Source organism: Chiloscyllium plagiosum, unplaced genomic scaffold (assembly GCF_037043375.1).
Source record: "Chiloscyllium plagiosum isolate Xiang-an unplaced genomic scaffold, Cpla_swu_hap1 HiC_scaffold_39, whole genome shotgun sequence".
NCBI lineage: Eukaryota > Metazoa > Chordata > Chondrichthyes > Orectolobiformes > Hemiscylliidae > Chiloscyllium > Chiloscyllium plagiosum.
The window spans coordinates 2,160,301-2,184,255 of NW_028270177.1; the positions used below are offsets into that span (position 1 = coordinate 2,160,301).

The following is a 23,955-nucleotide window of genomic DNA, read 5'->3' on the forward strand; positions in this document are numbered from 1 at the left end:
GGAAAGGAACTAAGTGGACACCAACATCCCTATGACTATGACTCTATAAGAGGTTGTTTTCCCTAGCAGGGCAACCAGAAACAAGGGGACACTGCTTCAGCTTAAGGGTCAATCATTTTCGACTGATAGGACAAGAAATTTCTTCACCTGTGATAGGGTTAGGGTTCACTTTAGGGTTGCCAATCTTTGGAATTCTCAAACATACAGGAGCCCCACCCTGTTGACAGGACCCTCCATTGATTCCAACCTAGATCACGCATGTCTGCTCTCACTTCCCCTTTTCCCTCCAAAGATCAAGACAGGGTTTCCTTTGTCCTCAGCTTCTACCCCACCAGCCTCCATATTCAACATCCTCTGCCACTTTCACCAGCTTCAGCAGGATGCTACCACCATTAAAACATCTTTCCTTGCTGCTCCTTCTCTTGCAGCATTTAAGGGACATGACACCAGTGTCCCTGCTGACTGCATCTGTGGGAGGTGCACTCAACTTCAGCTCTTCAAAAACTGCGTTAGAGAACTGGAGCTGGATGAACTTCGGATCATTTGGGAGGCGGATGGGGTTATTGAGAGGAGTTACAGTGAGGAAGTAACACCTCAGGTAAAAGAAGGTGGTAGATGGGTTACAGTCAGGGAACAGAAAGGGAACCGGCAGGCAGTGCAAGGAACCCCTATGGCTGTTCCCCTCATCAACCAGTATAGTTTTGAATACATTTGGAGGGGAAGACCTACCAGGGGTAAGCAATGGGGCACAAGTCTCTGGCACAGAATCTGTCCCTGGTGTTCAGAAGGGAAGAGGGAAGAGGATCCGAGCATTAGTCATTGGCGACTCCATAGTTAGGAGGACAGACAGAAAGTTTTGTGGGAAAAAGAGAGACTCACGGTTGGTGTGTTGCCTCCCAGGTGCCAGGGTTTGTGATGTCTCTGATCATGTTTTCAGGATTCTTACAGGGTAGGGGGAGCAGTCCCACATCGTGGTCCACGTAGGCACCAACGACATAGATAGGACGAGAGATGGGGATTGAAGGCAGAAATTCAGGGAGCTAGGGTGGAAACTTAGAGCTAGAACTAACAGGGTTGTCATCTCTGGTTTGTTAATCGTGCCACGATTCTCGATAAGAGTGAGAGTGACGGGTAGTTGTTATGAGGGACTTCAACTTCCCAAATACTGACTGGAAATACTATAGTTCAAGCACTTTGTTTGGGTCAGTTTTTGTCCATTGTGCGGAGGCTTTCCTGACACAGTATGCAGATAGGCCAGCAAGGTGCGAGGCCACATTAGATTTGGTACTGGGGAGTAAATCCGGCCACGTGTTAGATTTGGAGGTAAGTGTGCACTTTGTGATAGTGACAACAATTCAGTTATGTTTACTTTTGCGATGGAAAGGGATAGGTATATACCGGAGGGCAGGAGCTACAGCTGGGGGAAATTACGATGCGATTAGGCAAGATTTAGGATGCATAGGATGGGGAAGGAAACTGCAGGTGATGGGCACAATATAAATGTGGAACTTATTCAAGAAGCAGTTACTGTGAGTCCTTCATAAGGCTGGGAGGAAGTTGTTGAGCGCAGGATCTGATGTTTACTAAGGAAATTGAATCTCTTGTCAAGAGGAAGAAGGCAGCTTATTTTAGGATGAGATGTGATGGCTCAGTTAGAGTGATTGAGAGTAACAAAGTAACCAGAAAAGACCCAAAGAGAGAAGGGGAGCAAGGAGGGGACATGAGAAGTTGTTGGCGGAAAGGATCATGGAAAACTCTAAAGAGTTTTTTTATAGGCCTCTGCAGAGATCCAGGGAGGTGGAAGAGAAAATTAGCAAAATTATACTGGGTAGGAGTGAAAGGAACAGGGTGGTCGTTATGGGGGACTTTAACTTCCCCAAAATTGACTGGAAATGCTATACTCTAGTACGTCAGATGGATCAGTTTTTGTGCAATGCGTACAGAAGGGTTTCCTAACACAGTATATCAAAGGGCCGACAAAAAGGGAGGCCACACTGGATCTGGTGCTTGGTCATGAACCAGGCCAGGTGTTTTATTTATTTTAGGTGAGCACTTTGGCGAGAGTGACCATAATTTAGTTACGTTTAGTTCAGTGATGCAAAGGGATAGATACATGCCACAGATCAAGCGTTATCGATGGGGCAAGGGCAATTATAATGCGATTAGGCAAGAATTAGGATGCATAGAATGGGGGAGCAAAATGCAGGGGATGCAGACAATGGAAATGTGAAGCTTGTTTAAGGAATAGATATTGCGTGTCCTTGATAGGTATGTCCCTGTCAGGCAGGGAGGAAGCGATAAGCTAAGGGAACTGTGGTTTACTACAGAAATTGCATCTCTTGTTAAGTGGGAGAAGGACGCTTATGTGTTGATAAGACAAGATGGTTCAGATGAGGCGATGGAGAGTTACAGATCAGATAGGAAGGATTTAAAGAGAGCTAAGAAGAGCAAAGAGAGGACATGAGCAGTCTTTAGCAAATAAAATAAAGGAGAACCCTAAAGCTTTTTATAGGTATGTGAGGAATAAAAGGATGACTAGATTAGGAATAGGGCCAAAGACAGAAGTGGGAAGTTGAGTGTGGACCTGTGGAGATTGGAGAGGTGCTAAACGAACATTTCTTATCAGTTTTCACTGAGGAAAAGGAGAATATTGTAGAGGAGAAGAATGAGGTACGAGATATTAGACTAGAAAGGACTGAGGCTAGTCACGAACAGGTGTTATCAATTTGAGAAGGAGTGAAAGTAGACAAGTCCCCTGGGCTGGATGGGATTTATCAGAGAATTCTCTTGGAAGCTTGGGAGGAGATAGCAGAGCCTTTGGCTTTGATATTTGAGTCATCATTGTCTACATGTTTAGTACCAGAGGACTGGAGGATTGCAAATGTTGTGCCCTGTTCAAGAAGGGCAGCAGAGATGATCCAGACCAGTGAGCGTTGTAGGAAAGGTACTGGAAAGGATTATAAGAGATAAGATTTATAATCATCTCGCAAGCAACAATTTGAGTTCAGATAGTCAACATGGTTTCGTCAAGGGCATGTCGTGTCTCACAAACCTCATTGAGTTTTTTGAGAAGGTGACCAAGCATATAGATGAGGGTAGGGCATTTGACGTGGTATACATGGACTTCAGTAAAGCCTTTGATAAGGTTTCACATGGTAGCTGTTGGAGAAAATGCAGAGGCATGGAATTGAGGGTTTTTTAGCAGTTTGGACTAAAAACTGGCTTTCTGATAGAAGGCAGCGAGTGGTAGTTGATGGAAAATATTCAGCCTGGAGTCCGGTTACTAGTGGTGTGCCACAATGATCTGTTTTGGGACCACTGCTGTTTGTCACTTTTATAAATGACTTAGACGCAGGCATAGGTGGATGGATTAGTAAATTTGCAGATGACACTAAAGTCGGTGGAGTAGTGGACAGTTTGGAAGAATGTTACAGGTTGCAGGGGGATTTGGATAATAAGCAGAATTGGGCTGAGAGGTAGAAAATGGAGTTCAATGCAGCTAAATGTGAGGTGATGCACTTTGGGAAGAATAACAGGAAGGCAGAGTACTGGGTCAATAGCAAGATTCTTGGTAGTGTGGATGTACAGAGAGATCTTGGAGTCCATGTCCATGATCCCTGAAAGTTGCCACCCAGGCTGATAGTGCTGTTAAGGCATAAGGTGTGTTAGGTTTCATTGGTAGAGGGATTGAGTTCCGGAGCCGCAATATCATGCTGCAACTGTACAAAACGTTAGTGCGGCCACACTTGGAATATTGTGTACAGTTCTGGTCACCATATTTCGGGAAGGATGCAAAAGCATTGGAAAAGGTACAGAGCAGATTTACCAGGATGTTGCCTGGTCTGGAGGGAGTGTCTTATGGGGAAAGGCTGAGACACTTAGGTCTGTTCTCATTGGAAAGAAGAAGGCTAAGAGGGGATTTGATAGAGACATACAAGACGATCAGAGGATTAGATAGGGCAGACAGTGATAGTCTTTTTCCTAGGATGATGATGTCAGCTTGTACAAGGGAACTTAACTACAAATACCCCTACATTTACCCCTTACCTAACACTACGGGCAAGTTAGTATGGCCAATTCACCTTACCTGCACATCTTTGGACTGTGGGAGGAAACCAGAGCACCCGGAGGAAACCCACGCAGACACAGGGAGAACGTGCAAACTCCACACAGTCAGTCGCCTGAGGCGGGAATTGAACCCGGGTCTCTGGCGCTGTGAGGCAGCAGTGCTAACCACTGTGCCACCGTGCCGGCCACAGATTTAAGACAGATGTCAGAGGCAAGTTCTTTACTCAGACAGTGGTAAGGGCATGAAATGCCCTACCTGTCAACGTAGTCAACTCAGTCACATTTGGGAGATTTAAACAATCCTTGGATAAGCACATGGATTACGATGGGATAGTGTAGGGGGACAAGCTGAGCATAATTCATAGTTGGCGCAACATCAAGGGCTGAAGGGCATGTTCTGCACTGTATTGTTCTATAGTCTATGTTCTAAAGCTTTCTATAGGTATATAATGAATAAAAGAATGACTATAGCAAGATTAGGGCCAATCAAGGGCAATAGTGGGAAATTGTGCATGGAGTCAGAAGAGATAAGGGAAGCACTAAATGAATATTTTTTATCAGTATTCAATCTAGAAAAAGACAATGTTGCCGAGAAGAATACTGAGAAACAGGCTACTAGACTAGATGGGATTGAGGTTCACAAGGAGACGGTGTTAGAAATTCTGGAAAGTGTGAAAATAGATAAAACCACTGGGCAACATGGGATTTATTTTAGGATTCTCTGGGAAGCCAGGGAGGAGATTGCCGAGCCTTTTCCTCTGATCTTTATGTCGTCACTGTCGACAGGAATAGTACTTGAAGACTGGAGGATAGCAAATGTTGTGCCCTTGTTCAAGAAGGGAAGTAGAGACAAACCTGGTAATTATAGACCAGAGAGCCTTACTTTGGTTGTGGATAAAGTGTTGGAAAAGGTAATAAGAGATAGGATTTACAATCATCTCGATAGGAGTAAATTGATCAGAGATAGTTAACACGGTTTTGTGAAGGGTAGGTCGTGCCTCACAAACCTTATTGAGCTCTTTGAGAAGGTGACCAAACAGGTGGATGAGGGTAGAGAGGTTGATGTGGTGTATCCGGATTTCAGTAAGGCGTTTAATAAGGTTCTCTATGGTAGGCTACTGCACAAAATACTGAGGCATGGGATTGAGGGTGATTTAGCAGTTTGGATCAAAAATTGGCTAGCTGAAAGAAGACAGAGGGTGGTGGGTGATGGGAAATGTTCATCCTGGAGTGCAGTTACTAGTGGTGTACCGCAAGGATCTGTTTTGGGTCCACTGCTGTTTGTCATTTTAATAAACGACCCAGATGAGGACGTAGAAGGATGGGTTAGTAAATTTGCAGACAACACTAAGATCGGTACAGTTGTGGATAGTGCCGAAGGATGTTGTAGGTTACGGAGGGGCATAGATAAGCTGCAGAGCTGAGCTGAGAGATGGCAAATGGAATTTAATGCAGAAAAGTGTGAGGTTCACTTTGGAAGTATCAGGAATGCAGCGCACTGGGCTAATGCTAAGATTCTTGGAAGTGTAGATGAACAGAGAGATCTCTGTGTCCATGTACATAGATCACTCAAAGTTGCCACCCAGGTTGATAGGGCTGTTAAGAAGGCATACGGTGTGTTAGCTTTTATTAGTACAGCGATCGAGTTTTGGAACCATGAGGTCATGCTGCAGCTGCACAAAACTCTGGTGTGGCTGCACTTGGAGTATTGTGTACAGTTCTGGTCACCACATTATAGGAAGGTTGTGGAAGCTTTGGAAAGGGTGCAGAGGAGATTTACTAGGATGTTGCCTGGTATGGAGGGAAGGTCTTACGAGGAAAGGCTGAGGGACTTGAGGCTGTTTTTGTTAGAGAGAAGAAGATTGAAAGGTGACATGGTAGAGACATACAAGATGATCAGAGGGTTAGATCGGGTGGACACTGACAGCCTATTTCCTTGGATGGTGATGGCTAGCACGAGGGGGGCATAGCTTTAAATTGAGGGGTAATAGATATTGGACAGTTGTCAGAGGTAGTTTCTTTACTCAGAGTAGCAGAGGCATGGAACACACTGCCTGCAACAGTTGTAGACTCGCCAACTTTACGGGCATTTAAATGGTTATTGGATAGGCATATGGAAGAGAATAGAATAGTGTAGGTTAGATGGGCTTCAGATTGGTTTCACAGGGCAGCGCAACATCCAGGGCCGAAGGGTCTGTACTGTGCTGTAATGTTCGATGTTCTATGACACCCTGGCTCATACTTCATTCACCACTATGACATATCCTCTGCACTCGCATGGAAAGGTAACATCTTTAACTTCTTCCTGTTCATCATTCAAGGTCCTAATTACCCCTTCAAATGAAACAACCATATTGTATTCACTGTTCACAATGCGCTTTCCCCTCAGTCCTGAGAAGCAAGGGGGTGAAAGGTTATCAGGGTTAGTGGTAATCAGATCAGCAAGGATCTTACAGAACATGTAGCAGGTTCAAAGGGCCATGTGGCTTCATCTCCTCCTCGTTCCTATATTCATTTTTATGTGAATACAATAAGGAGGCCAAACAAAAACCATGTAACTACTTTGCAGAACACCTATGTTCAGTTCACAGGCTTCTAAAAAAACCTTTCATGGGATGCTGACATCAATGGCAAGACAAGCATTTGTTGCGCATCCTAATTCTCCTTGAATGGAGTGACCTTTTGGCCATTTCAGTCAAAAACAATGTTCAGGGTCTGATGTCATATGTAGACCAGTCCAAGTAAAAACAGTAGATTTTCTTCTTTAAAGCATAATCGTAAATTACTTTAACAACAAAAGATGTTAGTTTCATACCAACAGAGATTAGCTTTTAATCCAAAATTCATTGATAAATTTCTTGATGAAACTTGAATTTTATTAATAGTCTCTCCTGCCCTCCACCTTATCAAAAAAATTCCTTTTCATCCCTCCTGCCCTTAACCACCCTTTTATTTAAAATTGACATTTCTACCTTTTCTTAGTCCTGGTGAAAGGTCATCTCCACATGAAACATTAACTCTTGTTTTTCCTCCACAGATGCTGCATGACATGTTGAGTATTTCCAGCAATTCTTGTTTTATTAAAAATTAAAACTGGATGCAGAAGTCTCCAAGCACTTTTAATTTCAGAATCCAGCCCATAAAGAACCAGTTTCGTCTCATTGTCCATACAACTTAGATCATTTATAAACTGACTGAAACATAACTTTCAAGTATTTAAACAGCTTTTCCATCTCAAAGAAAACAAGTGGAAAATTGACAGGTTAATATTAGACTTACTTTGTCCACACAATCATCAAAGAAAGCCAGACTTGCATCCTTGTCACTCACAAAGGAACATTCCTCAATGAATCGAATGAACATCTGTGTTTTAGTCATCAATGAGTAAAACTTCTGGTGAGGACGGTCCCGACTCTTCAGGAAACCTATAAAGGTTAGCATGAAATCAGCAACCTTTTAAAAAATTCCTCTCGATCTGATCTCCAAAACATTGGTAAAGGACTTGTAAGACAGAGACTCCCCCTTTGATTAATTAATGACTTTTGAATTTCCCAGAAAAAGAGAATTGCAAAACAAACTAACAGAGTTTGGCTTAAGTTCCTTGGGAAAGACTTTCCAAAATTTCAAGGCCAATTGCTAAACGCAAGTGACAAAATTAAAGCATTTTGTTTTTATCACAGCTTTTATGTCACAATATGTGATTTGGATATTAATACTAAATTCACCAAAAGGAAAAAACTTTTAAATATAAATTGGAATGTAATCACTAATTTGATTTATAGTTTAAGTTGTGTTATGTTTCGAAAACACAGGTAACTAGTGCGTTTGAGTTTAAGTAATCTATAATGCTGGCAATATTGTGTCAAATATTTTACAAAGGAGCCATCAAACTTTATGATTGCCAAGTTGAATTGATAAATATTATTTTCTAACTATTTTCAAACTTTTGTCATCACCTTGAAGGTCAAACAGTGAGCTTGCATCTGTTGCTTTTTCAGAGGGAGCCTCCGTGATGGGTCGAAGATAAGTTCTGTAACCCTTCAGTATTGAAGCCATGAATCGGAGGAAAGCTTCTTGTATTTCTATCTCCAGTACTTGCATCCTCTTACCAAAGTTGAAATCATGATCATTCATTGATAACTCCATTAAAGCTTCTTCTCTGGGTCTTTGATGCACTGCAAGGGAATAAGTTTCATTTTAATTTTAAACGATTACTACAAAATGTACATTCTCAAATGCACTGTAGTGAATGACTGATTCAGCTTTAATTTAAAATTATTTTTCAAGTTATTTCTGCAAGAAAAGCTTAAATTCCTCTCTTGATTACAGGGCCTAACTCCTGGTAGGCACAGAGAAGGCTTGTCTTTTTTCCAAGTGGCCGTTTTTCATTTTCAAGCATAGGTAACGCTGTGTTGGGAGGTTTCTTCGCTGTGGATAGCATTAAATCTGATTTTGTTATGGGTTTGTCATACATTTGTGCGTTTAACTTCTACTATAAACCGACCGACTCCCACAGCTACCTAGACTACACCTCCTCCCATCCTGCCCCCTGTAAAAACGCCATCCCATATTCCCAATTCCTTCGTCTCCGCCGCATCTGCTCCCAGGAGGACCAGTTCCAATACAGTACAACCCAGATGGCCTCCTTCTTCAAAGACCGCAATTTCCCCCCAGACATGGCCGACGATGCCCTTCACCGCATCTCCTCCACTTCCCGCTCCTCCGCCCTTGAGCCCCGCCCCTCCAACCGCGATCAGGACAGAACCCCACTGGTCCTCACCTACCACCCCACCAACCTCCATATACAGTGTATCATCCACCGTCATTTCCGCCACCTCATTTATTGCATCCGCTGCACCCGATGTGGCCTCCTCTATATTGGGAAGACAGGCCATCTACTTGCGGAACATTTCAGAGAACACCTCTGGGACACCCGGACCAACCAACCCAACCACCCGTGGCTCAACACTTCAACTCCCCCTCCCACTCCCACTCCACCAAGGACATGCAGGTCCTTGGACTCCTCCATCGCCAGACCATAGCAACATGACGGTTGGAGGAAGAGCACCTCATCTTCCGCCTAGGAACCCTCCAACCACAAGGGATGAACTCAGATTTCTCCAGTTTCTTCATTTCCCCTCCCCCCACCTTGTCTCAGTCAAATCCCTCGAACTCAGCACCCCTTCCTAACCTGCAATCTTCTTCCTGACCTCTCCACCCCCACCCCCACCCCCACTCTGGCCTATCACCCTCACCTTGACCTCCTTCGACCTATCACATTTCCAACGCCCCTCCCCCAAGTCCCTCCTCCCCACCTTTTATCTTAGCCTGCTGAACACACTTTCCTCATTCCTGAAGAAGGGCTTATGCCCGAAACGTCGATTCTCCTGTTCCTTGGATGCTGCCTGACCTGCTACGCTTTTCCAGCAACACATTTTATGTACAATACATTCAAGTCATTTTGCAACTTTTGGTCTCTATCAAACACAGGTATTAATTTTTATACTGGTGCAGTGATTTGAACAAAAACGGAAACTCTGATCAGAAAGTTATACAGCATGGATCAGACACTTCTTGTCCATGCCAACCAAACATTCTAAACTGATCCAGTCCTACATGCCAGCGTTTGGCCCACATCCCTCTAAACCCCTCCTGTTCATATACCCATCCAGATGCCTTTTAAATATTGGAATTGTGCCAGCCTCCACTACTTCCTCTGGCAGCATGTTCCATATATTCATTCTGTACACACACCAACCTCTGCATGAAAGCATTGCCCCTCAGATTCCTTTTAAATCTTGCCCCTCTCACCTTAAACATAAGCAATCTAGCTTTGGACTTCTCTACCCTGAGGAAAAGACCTTGGCTATTCACCCCATCCATGCCCTTCATGGTTTGTTTATTAAAAACCTCCACAAGGTCATCCCCCAGCCTCTGACGCTCCAGGAAAAAAAACCCCTAGTCTATTCAGCCTCTCTTTATAGCTCAAACTTTCCAATCTCAGCAGTATCCTTGTACATCTTTTCTGAACCATTGAGTTTAAAAACATTTTCCTATATCAATCGATCATGCGGAATCTTGTCGAATGTCTTGCTGAAGTCCATATGGACAACGTCTACCACTCTGCCCTCATTAATCTTCTTTGTCACTTCTTCAAAAAACTCAATCAAGTTAGTGAGACACAATTTCCCATGTACAAAACCATGTTGACTCTCCATAATCAGCCTGTGCTTTTCCAAATGCATGCAAATACTGCCCCTCAGAAACCCCTCCAACAACCTACCCACCGCTGACATCAGGCTCACTGGTCCCTGGCTTTTCCTTAACACCTTTATAGACTCAGAGATGTAAACAGATCCTTCAGTCCAACTCATCCATGCCAACCAGTTGTCCTAAAATTAATCTAGACTCATATGCCAGCACTTGGCCCATATCTCTCTAAACCCTTCGGATTCATATACACATCCAGATGTCTTTTAAATGTTGTAATTGTACCAGCCTCTATCATCTTCACTCTGGTAGTTCATTCCATACACGCACCACCCTTTTTGCGTGAAAAGTTGCCCCTTAGGTCCCTTTTAAATTTTCTCCTGTTACCCTAAACCTAGTCCTGAACTCTAGCCCTCTAGTCCTGCCCCTCATGATTTTATAAACCTCTAGAAGGTCACCCCTCAGCCTCTGGCACTCCAATGAAAACAGCCTATTCAACTTCTCCTTATAGCTCAAACCCTCCAGCCCTGGCAAGATGCTTGTAAATCTTCTCTGAACCCTTTCAAGTTTCACAACATCCATCACATGAACTAACCTCCAGCTTTCCGGCATCTTACTTGTAGCTACTAATGATACAAATATCTCAGCAAGGGGCCCAGTAATCTCTTCTCTAGCTTTCCACACCTTATCAGGTCCTGGGGAATTATCCATCTTTATGCATTTTAAGACATCGAGCATCTCCTCTTCTGTAATATGGACACTTTTCAAGACATCACTATTTATTTCCCCAAGTTCTCCAGCTTCCATATCCTTCTCCATCATAAATACTGATGCAAAATACTTGTTTAGTGTCAGAGCCATCTCCTGTGGTTCCACACATAGATAACCTTGTGATCTTTTAGAAGCCCTATTCTCTCCCGAGTATCTCTTTGATGTATTTGTAGAAGCTCTTAGGATTCTCCTTAACCTGACTAAGTTTTATATCATGTTTCCTTTTGGCCCTCCTGATTTCCCCCTTAAGTATACTGTACTCTTACTGCCCTTATCCTCCTCTAGGGATTCACTAATTCCAGCTGTCCATTCCTGACATATGCCTCTTTCTTTTCTTGACCACAGCCTCAATCTCTCCAGTCATCCAGCATTCCCTATCCCTACCAGCCTTGCCTTTCACATTAACAGGAACAGATCAGAAAGGACCTTTTTGAAATCATGAACAAATTACAATATTTGATAGCTCAAAACATACTTACTCTCTGCTAACTGCTCATAAATGCTGCTCAAAGAGTTGATCAGATTTTTACAAGCTTTCTTAGGAAGCAGTTTCCATGTCAGGTTTTTTCTATCATCCGTTCTGAAACAACAACTTTACTTTAAATACAATTCTTGAGCTCAAACACAGCAAATGAATTCAGAATTTTCAATCGCAACATTGTTTTCACTATCAGCTGCAAGTACCCTGTTTAACTGATAGTCAGTTTAACAAAACAAGAATGTGTTCTAAATTATAATTCAGTATACACATTGATGAATCAGTGGCTAGCTGGAGTGTTTTGAGCCATGGAATAACATTGACAGGTATTGTAGCTCATTTCATTCATTAATATGGAACTGTCCCTCACTACCCTGACACAGACCACAGCCAGCATGATGAAGTTACTTGTTTATAAAGTAATTTAATGGCTAGAACAAAGAACAGCTCACCAGTCTAGTCAAAATGATTTGTGGAAGTAATAACAATAATATTAGACAAACAATGCACAGGTTTCACACTAGAATTCCAAATGTCTGTGTAAGGGCTCTTGTGGCACCATGGTAGTGTCCCCATCTTGAATTGGCAGCTTAGGTTCAAGTTCCACCTGTTCCAGAGGTGTATCACAATATCTATGAACAGGTTGATTAGAAAATATCTGCAGACAGCCAAAGTTACAAATGCAGAGGTGTTACAATACCACCTGAGGGAAGGATATAGGGAGACATTAAATCTTGTATAGGTATTTTCATGATAAATCTTAACCGAGAAACTGATAAGAAGAAAAATTATGGCTGCAAAACCTGGCCATAATTTCCAGCCTCAGGAGAAGATCACATAAGATCTCGTCTCCCTAATTTCTATCCTACATGTCGTCTAGTTATTGCTCAAAATGTCCATCTTATGGTGAGACGTTTCTGTTCGCAACATGGAATTCCTTTGATGAAAGTTTTTTTTCCTCCAAACACAATTGTTATTCATAAATTCACTTTATACTCTAATTGTAATTGCAATTAAAATCTTACTGAAAGATGGTGTTAGTGTCCAGGTCCACACAGCTTACGTCACTTGGAGGATCATACAGGTCAAAGTAGCGAGAGTCAACTCCTACGATGAAAGGGCAAGGGGCACTAAGAACATCTGCCAAAGCCAATGGGCAGAGAGGAATATATGGACATGGCCAATGGAATGGAAATATCATCTGCATAGAAAAAAGTCACAATAACGTCAACACACTTTCTCTTAAAAATCCACTTGCTTTCCGTTAACTGATGCAAAAGTGTATCACTTGCTCAGCTAAAGTTAAATAATTGCGAAGGGTCTCAACATTTTTTTTTAACATTCTCATAACATGACTGAAAGAAACCAAGTGCCAACTTTAGAAATCTACAAAACAAAATTACTTTGTTCCTGCAAGTACATCTTCATGTTAGAACTCTATTTTATAAGCAGAAATGAAAAGGAGTGAAAACTAATGTTTCCTTGCTAAAATATTTTGCAGAATATGCAAGCATTAATTATATCATATAGTCAAAAATGTCAACACACATCTAAGGATAGGATTAGATTGATCTGTCATGTCCAGTAAACCTACTCAAAAAACTTTATTCAATCTAACAAAAGAAGTTAGGAGGTACAATTGTATCTTTTTAACCTATGTACAATTTGGAAGACATTTATAAATGCAAGGGAGTAACAAAACCCAGCAGCTGTAGTAGCAAAGTTTTTACAAGTTCAATTCAAAATTATTTTCCACATTATATTTGATACCTTTAGTTTACAATTTTTTTTCAGATATTATGACTTTAATTAGAATTTGTGGATTCTGCAAAGTTCCAGCATTCAAAGCCATATGAAAATATCTCACCAATACCAATAATGACAAGGTAATTCTGCCAACACTCAAGTTAGACCTTTATTCTCAAATACAATATCTTTTTCAGTTGCACCTCAACATTCTTTATGAATCCATGGAGTTTGTACCCTTGCCCACTCTGCTGTATGGAAAATTTTCTTCAAAGCATTTTATTTGCTTGTAATAATATCCTTTGCGGTATAAAAGAAAATTATTCAATGCGGACGGCTGAAGCTAATTCTATCGATACAAGTAATTTCCCTTCCCTATCCCAACAGAAAATTCATGCAGACTTCCTCATTACAACTTCACTACACCATTAAATAAACAACATCTTTATTGACGTGAAAACCATTATTAAATACTTAAAGCAATCCTTTAATAATCCTTTCCCACTTCTCTATTCTTCTGATTGGCTCAAGAAGCCAATGTTATAAAAAGGAAGCTGTTATTATCTGTTCCTGCATTGCTATGATTTAGAATTTCATACACTGAACAGATATCTTTTCAACTTAAAGATTAAGTGCCACCCTCATGCTTTTAAAACAATGTACTTTTAAAGAAATGATTAGTTCCAAAGTTCTTTCTCACTTTTTCTTGGGTTTTAAGACATTTTTATTTAAGCAATGATTTTCTGGCACACCATCACAGACCAGCTGAACGGAAATACCGAACCTGACTGCACCAGTTGAATTAATATAAATGGTGAAAACCCAGGGGTGCTTTGGTGAATTATTTCACCCGCAGATAAAGGGACAGCTGGAAAATGGGAAGCCTTCAAAACTGAGATAACAAGAGTGCAGAGATAGTACATTCCTGTTAGGGTGAAAGGAAAGTCAAAGACTGTGGTGCTGGAAAAGCACAGCCAGTCAGGCAGAATCAGAGGACCAGGAAAGTTGAAGAGCATCAGGATGAATAGCTTATGCTCGAAACATCAACTCTCCTGCTCCTCAGATGTTGCCTGACCAGCAGTGCTTTTCCAGCACCGCACTCTTTGACTCTGATCTCCAGCATCTGCAGTCCTTACTTTCTACCAAAGGTGAAAGAAAAGGCTGGTGGGTGTAGGGGATGCTGGCTAACGAGAGAAATTGAGGTTTTGGTTAAGAAAAGGAAGGAAGCATATGTCAGGTATAGACAGGAATCCTTAGAAAAATATAGGGGGTAAGGGTATACTTAAGAGGGAAATCAAGAGGGCAAAAGGGGAATATGAGATAGCTTTAGCAAATACGGTTAGGGAGAATCCAAAGGGATTTTATAAATACATTAAGGACAAAAAGGTAACTAGGGATAATCAAGAGCACCTCAAAGATCAGCAAGGCAGCCTACGTGTGAAGCTGCAGGAGATGGGGGAGATATTAAATGAGTATTTTGCATCAGTGTTTACTGTGGAGAAAAGAAATATATGAAAAATATAGAATGTGGGGAAATAGATACTGACATCTTGAAAAATCTCCATATCACAGTGAAGATGTTGCTGGACATCTTGAAACACAAAAGTGGTTAAATCCCCAGGACCTGATCAGGTGTACCCTAGAACTCTGTGGGAGACTAGGGAAGTTTTTGCTGGGCCCCTTGCTGAGATATTTGCATCATCAATAGTCACAGGTAAGGTGGTGGAATATTGGAGGTTGGCTAACATGGTGCCCCTATTTAAGAAAGGAGATAAGGAAAAGCCAGGGAACTATAGACCAGTGAGCCTGACATTGGTGGTGGGCAAGTTGTTGAAGGGAATCCTGAGGGACATGATTTACATGTATTTGGAAAGGCAAGGACTGATTAGGGGCAGTCAGCATGGGACATGCATGGGACATCATAGTTGAGAGGGTGGCGCTGAAAAAGCACAGCAGGTCAGGCAGCATCTGAGAAGCAGCGAAATCAACGTTTCGGTCAAAAGCCCTTCATCAGGAATGAGGCTTGTGAGCCGAGGGGTTAGAAAGATAAATGGGGGAGGTGGGGGTGAGGTAACTGAGAGTGCGATAGGTAGATGGAGATGGGGTTAATGGTGATAGATTGGAGAGGAGAGTGGAGCAGATAGGTAGGAAGGAAGCTGGACAGGTAAGACAGGTCATGAAGACAGATAGACAAGCTTGAATGAGTTTTTTTGAAGAAGTAACAAAGAGGATTGATGAGGTAGATGTGATCTATATTAGACTTCAGTAAGGCATTCGACAAGGTTCCTCATAGGAGATTGGTTAGCAAGGTTAGATTTCATGGAATACAGGGAGAACTAGCCAGTTGGATACAGATCTGGCTGAAAAGTAGAAGACAGGCGGTTGTTTTTCAGGCTGGAGGCCTGTGACCAGTGGTGTACCACAAGATCGGTGCTGAGTTCACTGCTTTTTGTCTTTTATATAAATGACTTAGATGTGAACATAGGAGGTATAGCAAGTAAGTCTGCAGACGACACCAAAATTGGAGGTATAGTGGACAATGAAGGAGGTTACCTCAGAGTACAACGAGATCTTGATCAGATGGGTCAATGGCCTGAGCAGTGACAAATTGAGTTTAGATAAATGCGAGGTGCAAATTGGAAAAGCAAATCAGAGCAGGATTTAGACACTTAAAAGGAAGGTGCTGGGGAGTGTTGATGAACAAAGACCTTGGAGTGCAGGTTCATGGTTCCTTGAAAGTAGAGTCGCAGGTAGATAGGATAGTGAAGGAAGTCAGAGCATTGAGTATAGGAGTTGGGAGGTCATGTTGCGGCTGTGCAGGACATTGGTAATGCCACTTTTGGAATACTGCATTCAATTCTGGTCTCCTTGCTATAGGAAAGATGTTATTAAACTTGAAAGGGTTCAGAAAAGATTTACAAATCTATTGTCAGGGTTGGAGTATTTGAGCTATTGGGAGAGGCTGAATAAGCTGGGGCTGTTTTCCTTGGAACGTTGGAGGCTGAGGGATGACCTTATAGACATTTATAAAATCATGAGGGGCATGGATAGGATAAATAGACAAGGCCTTTTCTCTGGGGTGGACATAGAACTAGAGGGCATAGGTTTAGGGTGAGAGGAGAAAGATATAAAAGAAACCTAAGGGGCAACTGTTTCACACAGAGGATGGTGCGTGTATGGAATAAGCTGCCAGAGGAAGTGGTGGTGACTGGTACAATTACAGCATTTAAAAGACATTTGCATGGGTATATGAATAGAAAGGGTTTAGAGGGATATGGGCCAAGTGCTGGCAAATGGGACTAGATTAGGTTAGGCTATCTGGTTGGCATGGATGAGTGGATTGAAGAGTCCATTTCCGTGTTGTACATCTCTATGACTCTATGATTCCTGTTTTACATTGTTAGGCTCAGCAATTTCTCTCTGGCAGCTCCTCAATCTTATTATTTCAGAATTTGTTTTTTTAAACTAACTTCTTAAATAAATCTGAGAGAAAAAAGCTAGGATTTACCATTGGCATAATTCCTTGTGAAAGTGTCTCCAGATTGTAAACATGTTTTCAAATAACCTGACAGTTTCATGGGCTGTAGGGAAAAGTTTCAATAAACATCTTTGCAGACAACATGCTTACAACTTCCCAACAAATATCTCCATTTTTGATCAGTGTTATGAGCCATCTGAAGTGACACAAGCACCTCAAATCACCAACCTTCCTTACAGGAAAGCTCTGAAGACACAACTAAATGGTTTGGCAAAATTATCAAAAATTTAAAATCTAAGAAAACTTTAAAAATTTAAAAGCTGAATCTGACCATTCCACAATCCTTCCAAACCCCTACATGAAATGTCCCAAATGTTTAAAACGCAGCAAGTTATCACGTTCTACCATTTCATTTTCATGATGTATGATTAAACTATCAATTCTTCAAAGGGTGAAGTATTTGTCAGTGATAAACTGCACTTTATTACTATCATCAACAATGAATGCAGAAGTTACGGAATTCTTACGCATCAATAAACCTGGATACTTCCTTTCCACCACCGAACGCAAGTTCATTTCATAATTATAGATTCTATGATAGGTCATATCAACTTCTCATATCTTTCATTATTGCTGATGTGATATTTGTAAGGGAATTCATAAGAACATTGCGGCTTTTAGAAGAAGTCTAGTTACAGTGATGGAAAACTAGTTGTCGTATCAGAAACACCAACAGAAAGGTGACTGAGGAGGTTCTCAATGGCTCAGATGTAAAGACAGAATTCACCTGAGCAGAAACTGACCAGAAGATCCTGGATGTGATTTCTATCTGTGCTCAGTTTGTACATCAGATGGTGGAGGTCAGAGTGCTAGAACTGATCTCAATGCTCCAAAAGAAAACCAACATTGATCACATTTTTAGATGCTCTGCAGTGACTTACAGCAAAATGCAGCATTACATTATGTGATTTGATAATTTAATGATTGCAACAATAATTCTACTTACCAATTTGCAAATATAATCAATTTTTTAAAAAACTTCGTGTTTTGGTCATTCATTTAATTCCACCTATCATTAATTGTAAATTCACAGTTAAAGGCGAACCTTAGACGAGATGTTTTAGTCAAGGTAGAGCTAAGTTAAGGTTACAGGGTTTAAAGCAGCAGGAAAACTAAGCACAAAAATATAAATCAAACTACATCTTTGCAAATCTTCCTGACAAAATCTCTCAGAAGTTTGAGTGAGCTCAATACTCACAGAAACGAGCGCTTCAGCCACACTAGTCAACACAGCAGGGCGGAGAGAGTGAATAAGAATCTTGTGCTCAGTTACTGCATACAACAGCAGACTTATTGCTTTCTCTGGGCCCAGGTTCTGCAACAAAGTAGTGAAACTGCCACCACTGAAAGGAAATGGACAGACATCAGAATTCAGTGAAGTAATGCACTGGTTACTTTTCACTTCGTTTGTCTGACTAAAATATATTCCTGGAGACCCCAATTTATGCCTCTTGTTGCAGAAAGTATTACACGCATTCTCTCCACTCTGCAGATCATTTTCAGGCAGCATCCGAGGAGCAGGAAAATCGACGTTTCGGGCAAAAGCCAACTGCTGTGCTTTTCCAGCACCACTCTAATCCAGAATCTGGTTTCTAGCATCTGCAGTCATTGTTTTTACCTAGATCATTTTCAGACAGAGTTATTGTAGCAGATGAGCTGATTGCCCTCAAGGAAAATATCTTCCAATAATTTTGAAAACAGAACAGTACAGAACCAGATATTTAGATAATAATTTAATCTGCATTTTTCCACCAGTTGAAAATATTCGACAGATATCTGTCAAAATCTAGAGGAATTTGCATAATTGCCAACTTGCAACTGAAAATCACAAGATGGTGACTTTTCAACAAGGTATTTGATATCAAAAGATGAAAGGGAAGAAGAAATAGTATTGCTCTCTAGTTATAAGTGTACCATATGCTGCTGGATTACGTAAGGAACTGATGCTGGGAATGAATTGCATAGTTGTAAGTCAGTCAAGACTCTTGTGACAAAGTGAAAGCATGAAGCTTTGTTCTTACTTTTTTTTGCTTCATATTTGAACTCATTTATTTTTCTGATTTTTATGTCTTTTTGTTCTTGCATTTTGTTTGCTTAATCAGTAGAACAGATTAAAATAGTGGAGGCGAAATCTCTTTGGTACAGGAAGTTACATATTTACCATAGAGAGCTTTGGAGACATACATTACCGTAAGAGATGCAGCTTCATTTATATTACAGTTTTAGCTACTGCACAAATATAGACAAGTGAATATTGGATTTTCTGCTACTAACACCGCTACTCTGTTGTTCTCTTGTAGGTATACTGTTGTAGACAAGTTTACATCAGTGTTTTGGAGTTGTCACACTGGCATAAGAGCAAACACCAGATACAGAAGCTTAAAAAATAATAACAACAAAGTACTTATTCATAGAACATGAGTTCAAATCCCACCATGGAGATTTCAGTGTTTGAATTCAGTTTCTTAAAATGGTTGGTATCAGTCATACCATCGGTTTGTTGTCTAATCCACTAGTTCACTAATGCTTTTAAGGGAAGGAAGCCTACAAACTTTAACTGTCTAGTTTACATAGCTCCAACCTCCACCAGTTCTTGCTTATTTGGAAATGCTGAGTGGGACAGTGTTCAGGATACAATTTTCACTTTCAAAAATGTTTAAAAGAATTAAATTTGTACTTATCCATACGTACCTCAAAGGTAATGGTGATGATACAGGTTGGCAAAGCATCAGATAGTCATGTGGTGATTGCTATAACAAACGAGAAGATAGAATCTGCTAAATTTTAATCTAATACAAATTCTGGTCCAAGCAGAAGTATTCACATTAAGGAAAGCTTCTCTAATATCAGTTTCTTGCATTTCAAATTTTAACAATTTTAAATTCCGAATCGCTCACTTTTCACGTTTTTTGCTAACATTATTTTCAATGACACAATATTCTATGGAATTTGCTTAATCCATTGAACTCTACCATTTCAGATGCACTATCATATTACAAATGTTCAGGATGATTTTTGGGGTAAAAAATCAAATATCAATATACTCCTGCTACAATCTAAACAACAGAAGACATCTAAGAGCACAGTATTGTTGTTGTGAATAGCAACCGTGTAAACAGACACTCACCTGCACAAGAATCCTTGGCCTTTGAGGAGAAGGAAATGGAACATTATGCATGAAATGACTGATGTGCCTGCAAAATAGAAGTTTAAGCATGTTGAATGCATGGAGAAAACACTAGTATTCACCATCATCTTTTAGCTACAAGTCTATCCAATTCAATATATTATTTTATAACTTCTTTAAGCAAACACTTTAAGGTAAGGATTGTATATTTTTTGATCTTTGCCAATGTATTAAATCAGATTTTTGAGATTTTAATGTGAAACACACATCTTTGCTAGCTTACACTGAAGTGAGGAGCATAAGAATAGCAGAGCTCACACATATATCACAGCTAAGGAGGAGAATAGGGAGCAAAATGCAGGAATAAATAAACAAACACAAACACTCCAAAGTGATTGTTTGCATCAGCAACATTTTTTCAAAAGCTCCCTGTCAATCTTGGCATAGTATGTGAGGCAGACATCCACTGAACGCCAGTATATAATTGCTGGCATGTGCTGCATATTATCCCAGTTTTGCTATGAGAATAGCAACTACCATGGACTTGAGAATAGCAACTACCATGGACTACACACATCATGCAGACTTGAAATCATGATTATATTTCAACACACCAACTGCCAAGGTAGGAAAATATTAACAGAAGGAAGATGCATTAATTATTCAGAAAACTATCTACACTACATTAGATAATTACAACACATTCACCAATATGACACATGTTTAAAATCTTTCCTTATTATGAAAATAGAAGGGTAGGGAGCAAAAAAATGCAGGGTTCCAGGTGTGACCCTCTTCTGTTAGTGCTGAGTTATTTGACTTCAGCTATCCCAGAATTAATAGGCCAGAATTTGGAATCACCCTGTAATGTAAGGTTGCATGCCGTTTCTAATTTTAAAAATCCTTGCCAATTTAATTCATGCCCTTGTATTCTAAAGGCATCTACCCTCACTAACTTATAGCTAGTACTGCACCCTCTAATACTTTGGCCAGTTGGGTCTTAATTCTTAATTGCCAATGACAACAGCTGGCTGTTTGGTAGGGGGTGCATCACCCAACATTAACAATGTGCGTTTGCAGCATGACCTATTAAACAGCTGCTGCAGCAGCAACTTCCCTTCTCCAGTCAGGTGAACCATCACCACAGCCCAAGTGAGGCTAACTAACAAACAGGAATAATGCCTGGGAACATTCAATACCTACTGTCAGTTCTGGCAGAATCAGGAAGAATTAATCTTTTAAATGGAACTTACTTCTCAATGGGTAGTGCATGAGGCCCAGAGATTGAATAACGGTACAAAAACGTGAGAAACTTTCTAAAAGCTTCGAAGAACGGCCAATGTGACAGAAGGCAGATGCATTTGCTGGTATAAGCTGCTTTTGAGAGGATGGGTTTTCGGTCGGCAGCACTGACCAGCCCTAATTGGGATCGTTGCTTGTCTGTTAGATTCTCTTGAGGAAGAGGTTCATAGAACTGAATAGCTGCACCATAAACCTAGGAACAATGAGGAAGGGTGCTTGAACCATTACACAGCAGAACATTAGGTGGCAATTACCAATCTGGTATGATGATGAAAGCATAAACAATTCCAATAAATTATTTCAAGTATAAATCTGTAATTAGTTTAGGTGTGTCAAACACTGCATCATATAATTTACGCAACAGAATTTGGGTATAAAAACCATGCCTTGGTTTTGATTTTACTTTGAAACTAAGGACAGGCAAGAAATGCTGACCAGTTAGCAACGCCCACACTCAACAAATGAATAAATAACAAAAACTTACTATACAATGATGATGAAAGGGATTGTGTGTTTGCAAATATCTGGCAAAGTGGGATGTGTTTCCTGAATTAATTCTGACTATTTAAAAGGGGTCAGAAAGGAATATTCAAAATTTATTTCCTGGATGTTTGTTCTTTCGGAAAGCCAGCATAAACGTGGCATAACATACGGCCCCTTATAACCAATCATTTTATGATTTGAAGATGCCAGTCCTTCAAAATAAACCTGTTGGACAATAACCTGGTGTGTGATTTTTAACTTTGTTCTGGGTTTTCTAAGGCTTTTTCCATCTCCCTCAAATTTACATCTTTATTAGGTGGGATAGATTGGGTTCTGTATACATTGTGGCACAAGGCATCATAGATGCGTGAACAAACTCAACTATCCAGGAGTCTTTTATTTAATCCATTGTTCCACACTGGTCTAATCCATTCTGCACTCTGCCATTCTACACTCTGCCAATCCTGCCTGTTCAGATTTCTTTGTAAAGGAATCTGAAAGTAAAGCAACTGCTTATGTCTCTTTCTCTCGACAGAAAATTGGTTAGCAGACAGGAAATAAAGCGTCAGAATAAATGGGTATTTTTCTGTATGGTAGGCAGTGACTAGTGAGTATCACGGGAGTTGGGACTAGGGCCCCAGCTATTCACGATATATCTTGTAAAATTTTTAGATGAGGAACTAAATGCCATATCTCCAAGTGTGCAAATAACTCAAAGCTGGAGGGAGGGTGAGCTGTGAGGAGGGTGCAGCGATGTTGCAGCATGATTGCAACAGGCTGAGTGAATGGGCAAATACATGACAAATCCAGTATAATGTGGACAAATGTGAGGTTATCCACTTTGGTAGCAGATATAGGAAGGCAGGTTATTATTTGGATAGTTGTAAATTGAAAGAAGAGAATGTTCAACATGACCTGGGTGTCTTCGTTCACCAGTTAGCTCTTGGGGCTAAAGGGATCAAAAGATATGGAAAGAAGGCAGATTTAGGATATTAAGCTCAATGATCACCCATGATCACATTGAATGACAGAGCAGGCCTGAGGGGTCATATGGCCTACTTCTGTTCCTATTTTTGATGTTTATATGAATTAGCAGTGGAAAACTTTAGTACGCTGAAGTGGAAGTTATATCTGGGTATGCACATTCCATGCTCTAACTATGCTGATTTGTGTCTAAAGTAAGTAAAATGGGTTATCAAGAAATATCATATCCCATATCAGGCAAATTGAAATTCTAAGGGTGGATCTCTCAGAGTTTTAAGTTACTTTTGATTTTAAAAAATATGCAAATTAGAATACACACAATTGGCTAATAAGTTTTCAGATGAGGCTATTACAGAAATAAAACCTCTGAAAATGGAGATAAAACCTCTTCATTTGTGCAGACATTATTTGACAGGTTCCTGCCCTATTTACATAACATGCTTGCTTACTATCACAATTTCTACCATAATGGAATACAGTCACTCAGTTGTATTCAACTCTGCACACATCAGATAATGAACTGAGGATAGTCCTGAACCGTAGTACTTGGGTACCCAATTTTACTTAATTTTAAATCGATAAAATGTACTGATTACAAAAGGGAACATATGGGTGATCAGAACATATTAGGTACAAGTAATTAGTCATCACAATGGGCCTTGACAACACTCTGGCAATAGACCTGAAGACTTACGCTTCAGAAAGTGCCATCCCCCTAATCAAGCTGTTCCAGTACAGCTGACAACACAAATAAGTGATCAGATACATCTTGTACATATAAACCAGGACAAATCCAACCTGGCCAATTACCACCCAATCTATCAGCCATAGTGATGGAAGGGGTCGTTAACAGTGCTATAAAGCAGCACTGGTTCAGCAATAGCCTGCTCACTATCACTTAGTTTGGGTTGCACCAAGGCCATCCAGTTTGACATCATTAGAGCCTTAGTTCAAACACAAACAAACAGCTGAATCCCAGAGGTGAGGGGAGCATGACATCAAAGCCACATTTGATTGCATGTGGCAAAAAGGAGCCCTAGAAAAATGGAATCAATGGGAATTGGGGGAGGGAGCTCTCTGCTGGTGACAGTCATAAGGATGAGACTGCAGACTACTTGGAAGTGCATGGAAAAATAGGGTTGAGTCAGCATGGCTTTATCAAGGGGAGGTCATGCCTGACAAATCTATTAGAATTAACTGAGGAGGTAACGAGCAAGTTAGACAAAGGAGAACCAGTGGATGTGCCAC

General features: G+C 40.7%; 1 protein-coding gene across 11 annotated transcripts in view; it reads right to left on the bottom strand.

The window, feature by feature from the left end:
* dennd4a (DENN/MADD domain containing 4A) overlaps positions 1 to 23,955 on the bottom strand; it is a 151,600-nt gene that overhangs the window by 72,972 nt on the left and 54,673 nt on the right. For all 11 annotated transcript variants that reach the window (XM_043674604.2, XM_043674605.2, XM_087981452.1 and 8 more), the window contains 8 exons: positions 21,192 to 21,433; positions 19,939 to 20,005; positions 19,503 to 19,561; positions 18,010 to 18,154; positions 12,553 to 12,728; positions 11,529 to 11,629; positions 8,025 to 8,243; positions 7,348 to 7,493 (listed from right to left, as the gene is read on the bottom strand). In XM_043674604.2, coding sequence (XP_043530539.1) covers positions 7,348 to 7,493; positions 8,025 to 8,243; positions 11,529 to 11,629; positions 12,553 to 12,728; positions 18,010 to 18,154; positions 19,503 to 19,561; positions 19,939 to 20,005; positions 21,192 to 21,433 — 1,155 coding nt within the window. The remainder of the gene's footprint in view (positions 1 to 7,347; positions 7,494 to 8,024; positions 8,244 to 11,528; positions 11,630 to 12,552; positions 12,729 to 18,009; positions 18,155 to 19,502; positions 19,562 to 19,938; positions 20,006 to 21,191; positions 21,434 to 23,955) is intronic.